At 41.3% G+C, this 14,544-nt stretch overlaps 1 protein-coding gene across 1 annotated transcript; it reads left to right on the top strand.

Annotated features, from left to right (window-relative positions):
* Window positions 1-1,371: 1,371 nt before the first annotated feature.
* On the top strand, window positions 1,372-13,695 carry tbccd1 (TBCC domain containing 1). The gene is made up of 9 exons (XM_032568521.1): window positions 1,372-1,560; window positions 5,940-6,004; window positions 6,093-6,359; window positions 6,454-6,612; window positions 6,756-6,872; window positions 7,881-8,130; window positions 8,225-8,411; window positions 9,384-9,914; window positions 11,824-13,695. Exons 2-9 carry the CDS (start codon window positions 5,942-5,944, stop codon window positions 12,014-12,016), a joined length of 1,767 nt encoding a protein of 588 aa, XP_032424412.1. The 5' UTR covers window positions 1,372-1,560; window positions 5,940-5,941; the 3' UTR covers window positions 12,017-13,695.
* The last annotated feature ends 849 nt before the right edge of the window (window positions 13,696-14,544 follow it).

Raw genomic sequence — 14,544 nt, 5'->3', positions numbered from 1 at the left:
ATTTATTAATGGCTCACTAGTTGATAATTAAACCAGAGGTTATTCACGTTCATGAAAAAAATGATCAAAAAGCAAGTTAGTAAGCTCACAATGTGAAAGAATAATGCAGTGTGGATGCAGTTTAAGATAAATTCAATTTATTTTATTTATATGTTACAAAGAATACAATTTATTTAATAATGTGCATAGTTCATTTAATCCAATCATACAGTCAAAAGTAAATTACATGCATTTTATTTCTGTCCTCATTATAGAACACAATCCTGCTGTTTATTTTTCAGCAGGAAAAATAAACTGACTGTTTATTTGCTGACTTTTAGAATGGAAAAAGTCCAGTCTTATATTAATTTGAAATTAATGTCAGTGGTGCTGACGTGAAGGGCCCCATATGAATCAGTGTCTTCCCAAGGCTTTGCCAGGTCTTGTGGAAGAATTTGTGAAAATCAAACTTATAGGATTTGTTGATGATGAAAAGGGGAATAAGCACAGTTTGTGAAAAAGTTATTTTTTCCCATGTTCTAGAGGGGGAACAGATGATTTCAGGCAGCTAAAAGAATTAGTTCCCCTCAAGTAACTTTGGCTAATAATGAGAAAATGTTGCCTTATTTACAGGATCTGTTGTACATGAAGAGAGGAATAAGCACAGTTACAGAGTCTGTGAAAAAATAATTAGCTCCCATATTACAGAGGTGGAAAAAAAAGAGTTCTGACTTTAAAGTCAGTTAAAGTTTTTTTCGGTGGCCCTAATCCTCTTCCGTATGGAGCAGATTATTTCAGGTAGCTAAAATATTTGGTTCCCCCCTCATAACTTTGGCAAACAAAGCAAGTGTTTTCAAATTCTCAATGATTGTTATGTGTGATAGTATGATTGAGCCACCAAAAATAAACAACTAGAAATTTCTTTTATCCAGCAACCTGCCATATTTTTGCAATAGAACAGGATTTTCCAGAAAGCCTGCACTCTCATTTTTAAGGAAGTCTTAATTTTTTGTGCCCTGCTATCAGCCAGCTTCCATCCTATGATATCAGCAGTGAAAAATTATAAATACACACAACGTGTTGGTAACCCGTGTTTGGTGACTGACTTTTAACTGTCAGGTTTAAGTGACAAAAGTTGGGAAAAGACCGACTCTCTTGGCGACTAAAAAACAACACAAAACGGTGTAAGAAAACTCCACACAAGACCTCGTTTATTTATTTATTTTACAATTCTGTTAGCTGCCGATTAAACTGAAAGTTACAACCTTGACATGATTATATGAGTTGTTTTTATCGAGAAATCGATCAGAAAATGGTCGGACCCGCCTCTGTGGCTGCGGCGCGCGCGCTAGCTATGCTACTGCAAAGTGCTGCGCGCGCTCCCGCGAGCTGCGCGCGACGCTTGTCGGGAAGGGAGGCGCCAAAGAGGAAGAATATTCAATTTTACTGAGTGTGTGAATGAAAACAAGCCGCGACAAGTATACTCGGAACATCAGCGTTCGTCTAATGAAACCGTGACCCAGCAGTTTATCCTCCTGAGGGACGGAACACATCGTTTCCTGCGTGGGACAAAGTTCGGAGGTAAGAGCGCTCCTAGCTCTGTTAGCCAAGCTGTAGCTAACATCGGCTTGCAGCTGAACTTTAGTCAAGTTTACTTTTCGGAAAACAAGTTGGCTGTCCTTTGTTATTGCGTCGCGAAAATGTTTTATGATTGATTTATTTCAGTTACTTTCTACTGTGGTGCGGCTAAAGAAAGCTGCTCAGGTTAGGTCGCCCTACGAAGAGATGAAATGTCAGGTGTGGATGACACCAGCAGTTGTCATGGAAGCAAAGCTGGGGAGACATCTATGTTATGTTCCACATCCAATTCCACCGTCAGTGTTCAGACTTAAGGCACAAATAAGTGTTTTTTTACACTTTTAGAAGAAGCTCAAAATCTCCGAGCAACATCATGATGAGGAACATCAAAGTGAGGAACTTTGTGAGGAACACAGATGAACATCATGATGTTGTTCAGAATAAACAAGCATACTTGTCCAACTGGAATAAGTAGGTGTGCCTAATCTGCAGGTTTTAACTGTTGCTTCATTCCAAAAAGCATTTAAACGGTGCAGATATAGAAGGTAGCTGTGGTTATGCAGATAAATCAGCAGCTAGTGATGATATATTTAAAGAAATATATTGTAAGTAGGTTAAATAAGAGTTATAAACTTATATGTTCTTGTGAACACTGTTGTGGTAAATAAATCTGAGCTTTTTATTTTACAACAAAATATCTAGAAAGTTGACTTGGTCTTCACTGGCTTCTGTCGTGATTTAAATTTAACTCCAAGCACAGAAAAACCTCACAGTCATTATTAACTCATAATGATTTCTTTGCAAAACGAATGTGGAGCCAGTACTTTGTTAAAAATTAAGTACTTGAATTTAAAGTATGACAGAGGCAAAAAGCAAATCACAAGAAAAGCATCAAGACAATATGGCCGAACAACAAAGGGCAAAAAAAATCACATGAGGGGAAAGAGAATCATAATCAGAGTATCAGGATGAAATAACCAGACCAAAATAGAACTGTTAAATGTTAGTGTAACCATTTACATAGACAATTTAGTCTATGTAAATTTTTTAACCATGGGAACAGTGTTGACACTTAATGTTCACATACGTTGTGCTATAAACATTTCTGGCATATTTAGATTCCCATGTTAAAGGACGGCATGCGTTCTTTCTTACAGGGGTCTCCTACAGTATGATAGTATGATTTACAACATTTGTTATGAAAGGTTACCATTTTCTGCTTCATTACCAAAACTGAGTCACCATTCAAACCACTGGCTGCAGGTGTATAAAACCCAACACCTGTACCGCTTCTATTAACATTAGTGAAAGAACGAGTTGCTGTCGGAGGCTCTGTGAATTCCAGCAGGCTTCCATAGGAAGTCCAGTTAAAACTTCTCCACTACTGAATACTACACAAACAGCTATTAGGGATGTTATAGCAAAGTGAAAGTATGAGAAATTCAGCTGTCAGAAAATAATTTTTTCCCATCTAAGTGAAGCAACTTCCTCCACATGGCGTATTCTCAAGCTGTAAACTGAACTTTTATGGCTTATGCCACTCTGTTTTCTTGTCACTCTATAAAGGCTGGATTTGTGGAGAGCAAAAGTAAGTGTTCTCTGACAATGTTCTCCAACTAGAAAACTTCTAAAACCAATCAGCTGCTTTGCATTTTCAATTCAGTTTATTTTCACAGCATCAATTCAATTCTGTTGAATCCCTCAGTAACTCTGAGGGATTACTTTACAGGGGGAAGAATTACATATAAACACTAAAATGTTTTGATTTCTGCGATTTGAAAAAATCTGATAGGAATGGGTGATATGGACTTAAAGTTTTATCAGGGCACTTTGTGGTACTACTAATGTGATAAAAGTGACAATAAGAACTACACTGCCTGGCCAAAAAAAAGTCGCCACCTGGATTTAACTAAGCAAATAGGTACAAACCTCCTATTGGATAAGTACTGCATAGGCGATTATCTTTCAGCTGGCAACAAGTTATTTAACCCCAGCTGATGCAATGAGTAACTCCTCATTTCTTAAACAACCATGGCAAAAGACACATCCTGTGGTCGTGGAAAAGACGTTAGTCTGTTTAAGAAGGGTCAAATCATTGGCATGCATCAAGCAGAGAAAACATCTAAGGAGATTGCAGAAACTACTAGAATTGAGTTAAGAACTGTCCAACGCATCATTAAAAACTGGAAGGATGGTGGGGAACCATCGTCTTCCAGGAAGAAATGTGGTCGGAAAAAAATCCTGAATGATCGTGATCGGCGGTTACTTAAACGTTTGGTCAAATCAAATCGAAGAAAACAACAGCAGAACTCAGGAGTATGTTTAATTGTGAACGCAAAAGCATTTCCACACGCACAATGCGAAGGGAACTCAAGGGGTTGGGATTGAACAGCTGTGTAGCCGTAAGAAAACCTCTAATCAGTAAGGCTAACCAGAAAAAAAGGCTTCAGTTTGCTAGGGAGCATAAAGATTGGACTCTGGAGGAATGGAAGAGGGTCATGTGGTCTGATGAGTCCAGATTTACCCTGTTCCAGAGTGATGGGTGCATCAGGGTAAGAAGAGAGGCAGGTGAAGTGATGCACCCATCATGCCTAGTGCCTACTGTACAAGTCTGTGGGGGCAGTGCTATGATCTGGGGTTGCTGCAGTTGGTCAGGTCTAGGTTCAGCAACATTGTGTGCCCAAAGAATGAGGTCAGCTGACTACCTGAATATACTGAATGACCAGGTTATTCCATCAATGGATTTTGTCTTCCCAAATGGAACGGGCATATTCCAAGATGACAATGCCAGGATTCATCGGGCTCACATTGTGAAAGAGTGGTTCAGGGAGCATGAGACATCTTTTTCACACATGGATTGGCCACCACAGAGTCCAGACCTTAACCCCATTGAGAATCTTTGGGATGTGCTGGAGAAGGCTTTGCGCAGTGGTCAGACTCTCCCATCATCAATACAAGATCTTGGTGAAAGATTAATGCAACACTGGATGGAAATAAATCTTGTGACACTGCAGAAGCTTATTGAAACAATGCCACAGCGAATGCGGGCTGTAATCAAAGCTAAAGGCGGTCCAACAAAATATTAGAGAGTGTGACCATTTTTTGGTGGCGACTTTTTTTTTGGCCAGGCAGTGTGTTTATTACTTATTTTAGGTAACATTATAGCTGTGAGTGCATGGCACAGCAATCAAAGCTGCACAAACACAAATGCTGCTCTTAAAATAACACACTCATTTCTTTGTTATGCACTACTTTAGGACTTCAGTCACAAGAAGAAGTATGATAGGTATCACTAAACTGCACACAGTAACTACATTTAATTATATTTTCAAATGTATTGATATTTATTGATACAACTTTGTTGAACAAACAATGGAGAACAATAGTTAAACTAATAATCCTAACAATAAGGACAGTTTTGTTGTTTGTTTAAACATCAATTGGAATTTATTGTGTCAACGACGAATCAAAATTCTCATAAGAAATTCAAGATATTAAACAATACAATAAATGGCCAACCTTATATTCAAAGTCCTTTAAAAAATTTCTTCAGCTAGCTTTACAGTTATGGCTTATATTTTTTGTTATTTACCACATAAAATCCCAATAAATATCATATCATCCAAGTATCTTCAATGAGATGTTGTGGATGACGATTTCAGTTGTGTGATTGTGATCCTGTGAGCTGGTAGCAGTAGGTAAATATGTTTCCATCCAATTGTCATGCAGATTTTGAGCAAACTTTTAAAATGTTGCAAAAAAAGCTAATGAGAATTAGATGCATTTCCTTCTACTGGTTTGGAGTGCATCAACCAGGCAAAGCGTGATTTTGTCAGATGTTGACTCTACGAATGGCTGTAATAAACCAGGTGCAAAGATAACAAACCAGCATGAACCACACATCTCAGAAAAATGGAGAGACTCCTCCGCTCAGAGCTAGAGGGTGGGAATTAGAAATTTTTGGGAGTTTCATGCCTATAGTAAGGCACAGAGCTAGCAGTGTATGAGAGCACTCCCACCACTCCCATCCAGACTGACAGGTCTCCCCTACGTGCTAAAGGTTGGAACTGTGATTCGCCACTTCATAACTTATTTTGCAAATGTGTTTCCATCTTCCTTTTAACACTCTTACTCTTTTTTGGAAAAGCCACTTCAAGCCAATGTAAAAAGCTTTATTGTGAATTTAAGTAAGTCATTTTGAATTAGTATATTTCTATTTACCTTTTCTACTGCGATAGTCCAAAATGCACAGAAAAAAAAACATTGATGGAAACATAGGTACTCGTATTTGCTCCTCCTCTTTAAATCTCTATGGATTTATTTCACTTTCGTTCTGTGTATAACTTCTGTGCATCATGTGAAAACTCTCCCTCTCCTCTCAGACATGGAGGCGGACAGTGTGAGCATATGGCCACGCATGGAGCCCTTCTTACTGGGTGCCCTGCAGGTGAATGCACTGACAGCCAGTTGAATGCTTGACGTCATCCAGACACTTGTCGATGTGTGAAATGACCCAGAGTGTGGTCCATTTTCAGGTGGCTCCCACCTCCAAGCTCAGCCTGCACTACCTCCGGAAGATGGCAATCTATGTCCAAACTCGGGAAGGCTGCTTTCCTGTCCTGGGCTGGTCCATGTGGCGGCACATCGCCTGTGGAAAGCTGCAGCTTCCAGAAGACCTGGCGTGGCTCTACTTTGAGACATTCGACCTGCTTTTGAGTCACACTCCAGAGGAAAGGCTGGAGCTGGCAGAGTGCATGTCCCAGTGCTCCTCCAAAAGCGAGTTGGACCAGCAGAGAAGTAAGGTAAGAGGACACCAGTGGTGGAGAGCAGTAATACCAATTATTGTTTCTCATGTAACCCAGGGTTGATGCTGAGCCGTTGTGTCTTTGTCCCCAGTTGTCAGTGGACACGCTTCAGTTCCTCCTCTTCCTCTACATCCAGCAGCTGAACCGCGTGTCTCTGCGGACGTCTCTGATCGGTGAGGAGTGGCCCAGTCACCGAGCTCGCTCCCCCTCTCCATCGGAGCGAGAGACCAAGGCCAGCTCTCAGAACAAGGTGACGGACACTAAAGACAGGACCGACCTGACTGAATGTAGCATGTTTATGTCGTGAAACTGGAAGCACAGGTCTTATCATTGTTCCCCGGTTCTTTGATCTGTCGCTTATAGCCCTTCTTTGTTGCTGGCTTTGTTTGGCAGAATTGGGACGATCAGGCTCATCTGTCGTTTGTTCAGAACCACTTGGCAGATATTTTGGAGCTGCTGGTAGAACCGGGGCAGTTGTCTCAGTCGGGACAGACCCAAAGAGACTCCCAGGTGAGTCTATGCTATCTTTCTAAGAAGACTTGAAGTTGTGAAGGAACGATCAACATCATGTTAAATCCCATAAATTGGGAATGAGATGCCACTCATGTTCATGTGTGTTTGAAGACAGAGAAGAGAAATATTTTTGACAATGTACAGTTGTTAGCTTTGCATATTGTTTGTATGCCTGTAACCTGGTTGCTGTGTTGATATTTAGGAACTTTTTTTGGTTTCTTGGTGCTTGAAATCAAGCACCAAGAAACCTGACTTGTTGTTTTGGGTCATCAAATAAACCCACTAAACATCATAAAGACTTACTGATGCCAAGTTTAAAGAGGCAGTATCATGTGTTTTCCAGGTACATAGTGCCATTCTATAGCACAATCAAGTAACTATGTTAATTTCAGTTGTTAGAAAAGAATGCTGTATATCAAAAATGACTTAAAAGAAAATTTAGTCTCTAATTTAATGCCTTAAAATTGGGCCTCTGTCTCTTTAAAACCTCCTACGCTTCCTGAAACTCCACCTTCAGGAAGTCATCACAACATGGCTCCTCTATTAACGGTTTAACAAAGTTTTTATCAGAATTTCACTGAGAAGTAGCTCCTATAATGAGCTCAGCAGCTGTGCAGTACCACCAGGTGTTTGCTAATTGCTGCTGGCTAGTCTGAAGGAGCTGAGTGGGAGCGGGCTGCTCCGTGAGGCGGAAGCTTCAAGGAGGAGCTGTGCCTTGAAGGTGGGGCTAGGTTCAACCAGGTGTTTTGCAGTTGAATGGTTGCCATGGGAGATTAAAGGGTTTTTCAAACATGCATGGAAGAATTAAAGCAACACTCCAGGTATGTTTCTGATGAGAGAATAATATTATAACATGAGGTAAAGCTCAAAAAAGTTGATTTTACACAATACTGCCCCTTTAAAGCCCATAGATGTTCTTGTTCAGCATGTTTTCTGACCAGATGTGTTCTGAATTTCTGTGCCGTAGAAAGATTTAAAGCGTTGTAGTTACCCTTCTGTCATCAGATCTCCCTGGAAGCCGTGCAGAGTTTAGGCCTCCTCCTGGAGGGCTCGGTTGGCCATGGAAAAGGCATCCAGCCCATCCACAAGCTGTTGACCAAAGGGCCGCTCCAAACACTGTCTGGCTACTCCATCTTGAGCCGCTCCTTCCCTCTGCACAAACTCCTCTCATGTCTCCAACAAAACCTCACCCTCAACCCCTTTGGGATGACCGCCTGCCTCCGCTCAGGGAAGAAACTAGCCTGGGCCCAACAAGGTGTCACTGAGTCTTCTGGCATTCAGACTCCTTCAGCCTCCAATCTGCCTGCCTGGAAGTGTTTGACTCCCTGTCTGTTGTCTTTTCATTCCAGTGGAAGGAGCCTTGAAGAGAGCCAAGATAGCCCGCAACACCCACATGGCCCCACCCGGCAGCAAGATGGTGCTGATGTCCCAGGTCATCAGACAGACTCTGGCTAAAACATCGGACAAGCTGACCGGTGCCAACATCAAGATCCATAGATGTTCTGATGCCTTCATATACTTATTATTTCCTCTCAGGTGTGGCCAGCTACTCTTATTGCTGGGAGCGCATTTGGCAGTGGCACTGATTTGTGTTAGTGTAACGCCAGCAGTGTGAGCGTTCTCCATCTCATATTAGTACTTACAGTCATATTCAATAAATTGGAATATGGATTCACTCGCTTGTTAGATTAAAAGCAACTCTTGAAAACAACCTTTAAACAGGCAACATATTTTCATTAGACCCACACCTCTGCATTAAGAATATTTTTAATTGGTCTGATATAATATTCTGAACTTAAATATTATGCTTTTGTCAGCTTTGTGCAAGAAATCATCATTAATAGAAATATATATTTTTTACTTATTGTCTATTGGGAAGTAATATATTTAATGTGCAACTTGTGAACTGAGTTACTGAAATATATGAACTTTTCATTAATGTTCTACTTTATTGACAATGACTAGTTGAGGAGAGCCGGATTGATGCTGGTTCAGAGCTCTCGCACATTTCTAGGAACCTCTTTCACTGAAGCAGGGAGGAGTAAAATGACAGACGCCAAAACGATTAACAATAAATAACATCTGAGTGACGTTTCCACAGCTACATACACCTTGAGTCTTGATAGATCCTCCCTGAAAAGGCAAACATGCAGATCTGTCTGCACAAAAACTGTTGATGTGATCCAAGTTAAATTGTTCATTTGACAGAAGGATTCTAATTTTGTAAGCTAGCTTTAGCTTTGTTTGAATCAAATACAGCATGGTGCATGTTGGTGCATGTATCCCACATACATGAGTTTCTCTTCCTCCGCTTAGTAATATGTTTAAATTCAGTGGGTCGTCTCGTCCTATCTTTATTTTGAATTTAGATGTTATTTCCTAACTCAGTGAGAATCGATAGAGAATTGAATCGATAAGTGAGATCTATGACGGAAACGCTGTCAGTAAGCTCGTATCATTCCCAGGGAACATGAATTCACCATGTAATGTTTTTGTTGCGTTCTTTAGATCCGTCAGTGTGGACAAATGCCGTGACAGCACAGTGGTTCTGGGTCCAGTCCAGACCAGCGTCCACATCCACAGCTGTCAGAACGTACGTGTGGTGTGTGTTGCCGGCAGGGTGGTGATCGGCGCCTCCTCGCACTGCACCATCCACGCCCTGACCCCCACCTACCCGCTGCTCTTGCCCGGAAACTCCGAGATAACCCTGGGTCCCTTCCACATTTTCTACCCGTCCCTGGAGGACCACATGGCCAGTGTGGGGCTCGCTGTGGTCCCCAATGCCTGGGATCAGCCCTTGGTTCTGGGAACCGAGGGCTTCGCCAGCCCCCCACTCAGCTCGCCCTCTGGCTCGGACGGCACCTGCTACCGCCTGCTGCCCCCCTCCGAGTTTCACACGTTGGTTGTGCCTTTCCAGATGGAGGGCGACACGTGCGAGGTACCTGGCGGCCTGCCCTCTGCCTACCAGGCAGCACTGAGGGAAAAGCAGAAAAGGATACAGAGCTGGCAGAAAACAGTGATGGAGGCCCGACTGAACAAGTGGGTATTAAGAAAAGCCTGGCAGTGCTCCATGCTTGGTGGATTGATTATTAAAGTGCAGTATGCAACTTTTATTAACAATAAGTTTTGGTTTTTTTTACATATTTGTTAAAACTGTCACTATGTTGTCACAGTACATACACAGTGCATATGAGACAGATGATCTGTGAAAAGATCAAGCTCCTCTGCCTTCCCCCTGTGGTCCTGCTGTCATCTAAAGAAATACCACTCTGTCCGAAACAACCAATCAGAGCCAGGAGGAGGGTTTTAATGCTGGTAATTACCCCCCTGCAAGCACTGCTCACATCCTCCCCCTTTTTCTTGGCTACTCTACAGTTCGTTACCCACAACAGAGCTTACCATAAATGCTAAGGGGAGTTAGCATAGCCAACAATGATGGCAGATAAACGACTCTCCTGTAGTTCCATTTAGCACATGTACACAAGGTGATTGACAACGCCAAACCCCTCCTCCTCCAGTTTCAGGAGCTGGTTCTGCTTGGCTGTTTTCGACCGTCTGTTTCTGCAGATGGCAGTAGGAGCACTGGAAGGAGGTCGAAGAGATTACCGTATTTTCCGCACTATAAGGCGCACCTAAAAACCTTCAATTTTCTCAAAAGCCGAGAATGCGCCTTATAATCCGGTGCGCCTTATATATGGACCAATATTGAGCCACAACAGGTCTCGCAACTACGGTAAGCAGCCGCCGACTTCATTTTCCCTCGTAGAAGAAGAAGCTCGCGGTGCACACTGGGTTTTGTGTAAAGACTTGTCTTACGACGCAGAGTTTAAGCTCAAGGCGATAAGTCACGCAGTAGAACACGGGAATAGAGCAGCAGCGAGAGAATTTAACATGAACCAATCAATGGTGCGGAAGTGGATATACATTGTGATTGCACTAACGTTAGATTTACCGTAACAGTATCAGACTGTTTTTTACGTGTTTATTGAATCGAGGAAAAGTTCCCCTCCACTATATGTTATACCTTGCTGTTGTTAAAAGATAAACTGTGTCACAAAAATACCACGTCACTGACTTTACCTCGGGGAAAATAATAAAACAGCTGTTTATTCATTTTGGGAATGAACAGAGTTTTCAGAACGCTGGTTTGTAATCTATTAATAAAGTTTGACTGACCTATCTTGACTATTTTGTTGACATTCCCTTTAGCGCAGTTCCATCTAATGGATGCATAACGTAACCCCAGCCTCTACTGTAGCATCTATTCTATGTTACTTATATATGAAAAATGTTTTAAAATAGGCCATTCATTGAAGGTGCGCCTTATAGTGCGGAAAATACGGTATCTGTCTCATTATACTGTGACATGGTGACAGTTTTAACACATATTTAAAAAACACATTGTTTATAAAAGCTGCATACTTCAACTTTAAGCTGACTGTTTACAGTGCTATGCAAAAATATTCATTTCCCTTAAACATTGTCGCATCACAGCCACAAACCGCAATGCATTTTATTTGTAGTTTATGTGATAAACTAACTCACGGTAATCCAAGGGTGTGGCAACTTTATTTAGCGTTATCGGAGTAAAAGGACTCCAACCTTTTCATTATTTCATTTCAAAGTGTTCCTTCCATTTTATCATTTTATGCTACTTTCTCTTCATTTGGGTAAAATTCCAAAAAAAATGATCATGATCAATGTTGTCATGTGAAAACTTTTAAGGAGTATGAATACTTTAGCAGTACACTGTAAACCAGGGAGGAGTTTGATGGAAAATGTCTCCAATGTGGATTTGATTTATTGGCTTCTGCAGTCTGTCTGACCCAGACAGCCTGGTGAACCCGTGGCAGGGCAGGGGGGCAGATGGAGGGGAAATCTCTCAGCGGGCTCTAAAACTCTTTCCTGACTTTTCAATCCTTTTCTCCTGGATGTTGTGTGTTTGTAGGGAGCAGAAGCAACAGTTTCAGGAGTTGGTGGAGCTAAAGTTCCACGAGTGGCTTTTGGAAACTGGCCACCGGCAGGAACTGGACAGCCTGATCCCAAGCGCGACCAACTCTCAGAAGAACTCGGACGCAGCGGCGACAGACTCCAGCCGAGTTAAAGACTCCAAACCCGTCCAGACGACTGCTGCTTATTGAGCTTGTGACTCGCTGCTGTGTAGGGGTTAGGTTTCTGACCTGATCCAGAACACCGCACAGGCAGACTGCATCCTGTGAGCCAAGTGACGGGTTCTGGTTCGGGCCGTTGCTGCGCTGCAGGAAACTGAACCTGAAAACAGGTCACACCTGTTTTCAGGCTCAGAAAAGGCGGCTGAGTCCTCAACATGAAAGAGCAGACAAAGGAGTAGATTGGCATGTTGTAGAGCAACATAGCAACAGGTTGCTGTTCAACACTTGACAAAATGCACTGTGGAAAATATGACAAGAGTTCAATGGACATTTAGAGAAAAAACGATTCCTTTTGTTCGGTCAAAGGACTGCTTAAATTAGTTAAAGTAGAACAAGAGTCAATCCACAAGAGTTGTGAGTTGTTTTTTTTTTGTTTTTTTTACCCAGGTGAAACCAGTTGACCAAGAAAAATTCTAAGAATCAGTTTTCTTTTCCACCACAAGGCATTATTATCTTCCCAGTACTGTACATAGTTTAAACCTTCATAAGCCTCCACATTCTTTGCCTACCTTCCACGGTAACAAGGTAAACATGAGGCATATTAACTGTTACTGGCCAAACTGTGAGGTTCAGTTCTTTCAGCACTTCCTGCCTTGTGTCTCACAGAGAGCACTCTGAACAGAAGTTCAGTGCAGAATATTCCTAGAACTGTCGATAGAAACTAAAGTGAGCAGCAGTAAACCAGGAAGAAGCTCTGGTGGAGTCTTTATGTCAGGTTCCATTTACATCTGCAGCCAGAACATCAGAACTTGGATCTGGAAAATATGCCACAACCTGTTCATGGTCTTCTAATCACCACTTGGTGACCAAACCCAAACACCGGGAGCTGCTCGGTATCCATCACTATGAGACTCTTGCAGTTTGATAATCCTGTGAAAATACTAGTTTCGTAGTACAAACAGAAAAATCAAAAAGAAAGATTGCCTAAAGATAATTCACCTCAATTTAAGTTAAAAAAGCAACAAATGCTCTTAACACTACCAAAATTATAAAAGATATTGATACTTTTAATATAGATCTCTATGCAATGTATTATTGATAAGTTTAATACTAGTGTGTAGGATATTGTAGTATTTCTGATTTTGCTCTTTCACCAATCAAACAAGCAGTTTTGAGACTGTAAATTTAAAAGCTCTACCTGGATCCCAGGATCCTTTCCATCCCTGTTAATCAGGAACACATCAAGGTGAAAGTGCTTCAGATTAACTCAGACAGGCAGAAATAAACATATTTTAAACCTGTGGAAGCCATGTTGGATTTTAAAATTTGATTGGTGAGAATCAGATTTTCCCCTTGGAAATCAAACTGTTTGTTGCTTCTTCAAAATTCCCACCTTTTATTTTGAAACTTACACCTTTTCACACACAATGCCAATGGGTCTGATTTGTCTTCTTTGGTTCTTCTCTATTATTTATTTTTGTATTTCAGTGCCACCCAGGTTCTGTGTCTGAGTTACCCTCAGCAGGGTTGAGCAGATGCTGATCTACAGCCAGTTGGATGAAAGTGTTGAGATACAAAAAAAGAGTTGGTGTGTGTGGTGCTGCACTGTGATCCTCCTGGCTGCTGTTTTTCTGTTTCAGTGTGGATGTATCCGGTTCTTACAACAGGAACAACCTGCTGGGATGACATGTGCCAAGTAACAAGCATGCTACAAACACAATTATTTCACATGTATGAATATTTGTGAACATTAGCTGTCGATTATTTTTCATAAACCCTCCGTTAGAAGATGTATTACCTCGAAGTGTTTCTCACTAGCTTATTTGCACTCACCAGCTTCCAGCGTATTTACAGTTGATGTGTAACAGACACATTGCTCACAGAGAACTCACTGCAAAACCACTAAATCAAATAATTTTGCTCTAGTTTCTAGTTCAAACATCTTAGTACACTCGAAATGAGACAAACTATTTTACAAGTAACTTTTCAGTAAGACGAAGGAGCTTGTTTTAATCAATTCCTTAATGTTGATGAAAAAGTACTAGTTCCATTTGCAGATTATTTTATTTATAACTAGACTTTTTTCCCTTGTTATAAGTGAAATAATCTGCCAGTGGAACTAGAACTTTTTCATCAACATTAAGGAATTATTGACTTAAAACAAAGCTCCTATATCTTACTGAAGATTTACGTCTTATTTCAAGTGTTCTAAGATATTTGCACTAGAAACCAGACCAAGAATACTTGGTAAGGTTTAGTGTTTTTGCAGTGCTGCTGCTGCTTTGTGTTGATGAGGGAAGTTACTGTAAAACACTCTATGCATTTGAAGATGTGTACACTGAAAAAACAGGCCTTATCCCTGATGTCTGCTACCTAAATGTCCCTGCTGCTGTAGCTGCTCTGTAATAAGTACAGGACTGTTCATGATCAAGTTGAAACTAATAAAAGGTTTGCTAGATCTACAACGCCTGCTCTGCCCTGCTGCTGCCAGGTTCTGAAACCATAATGATCCTAATGCTGGATTATTATTCCTGGAAGTACTAATGTGGCTATTTCAG

This window comes from Xiphophorus hellerii, chromosome 7 (genome assembly GCF_003331165.1).
Source record: "Xiphophorus hellerii strain 12219 chromosome 7, Xiphophorus_hellerii-4.1, whole genome shotgun sequence".
NCBI lineage: Eukaryota > Metazoa > Chordata > Actinopteri > Cyprinodontiformes > Poeciliidae > Xiphophorus > Xiphophorus hellerii.
Note: the sequence above shows the minus strand (reverse complement) of the source record. Positions and strands in the feature narration are given on the sequence as shown.

Coding starts and splice junctions, on each gene's coding strand:
- tbccd1 (XM_032568521.1), top strand. CDS start 5,942: ATGGAGGCGGACAGTGTGAGCATATGGCCACGCATGGAGCCCTTCTTA. Junction 6,005..6,092: donor TCTTACTGGGTGCCCTGCAG/GTGAATGCACTG, acceptor GTCCATTTTCAG/GTGGCTCCCACCTCCAAGCT. Junction 6,873..7,880: donor AGACCCAAAGAGACTCCCAG/GTGAGTCTATGC, acceptor TTCTGTCATCAG/ATCTCCCTGGAAGCCGTGCA.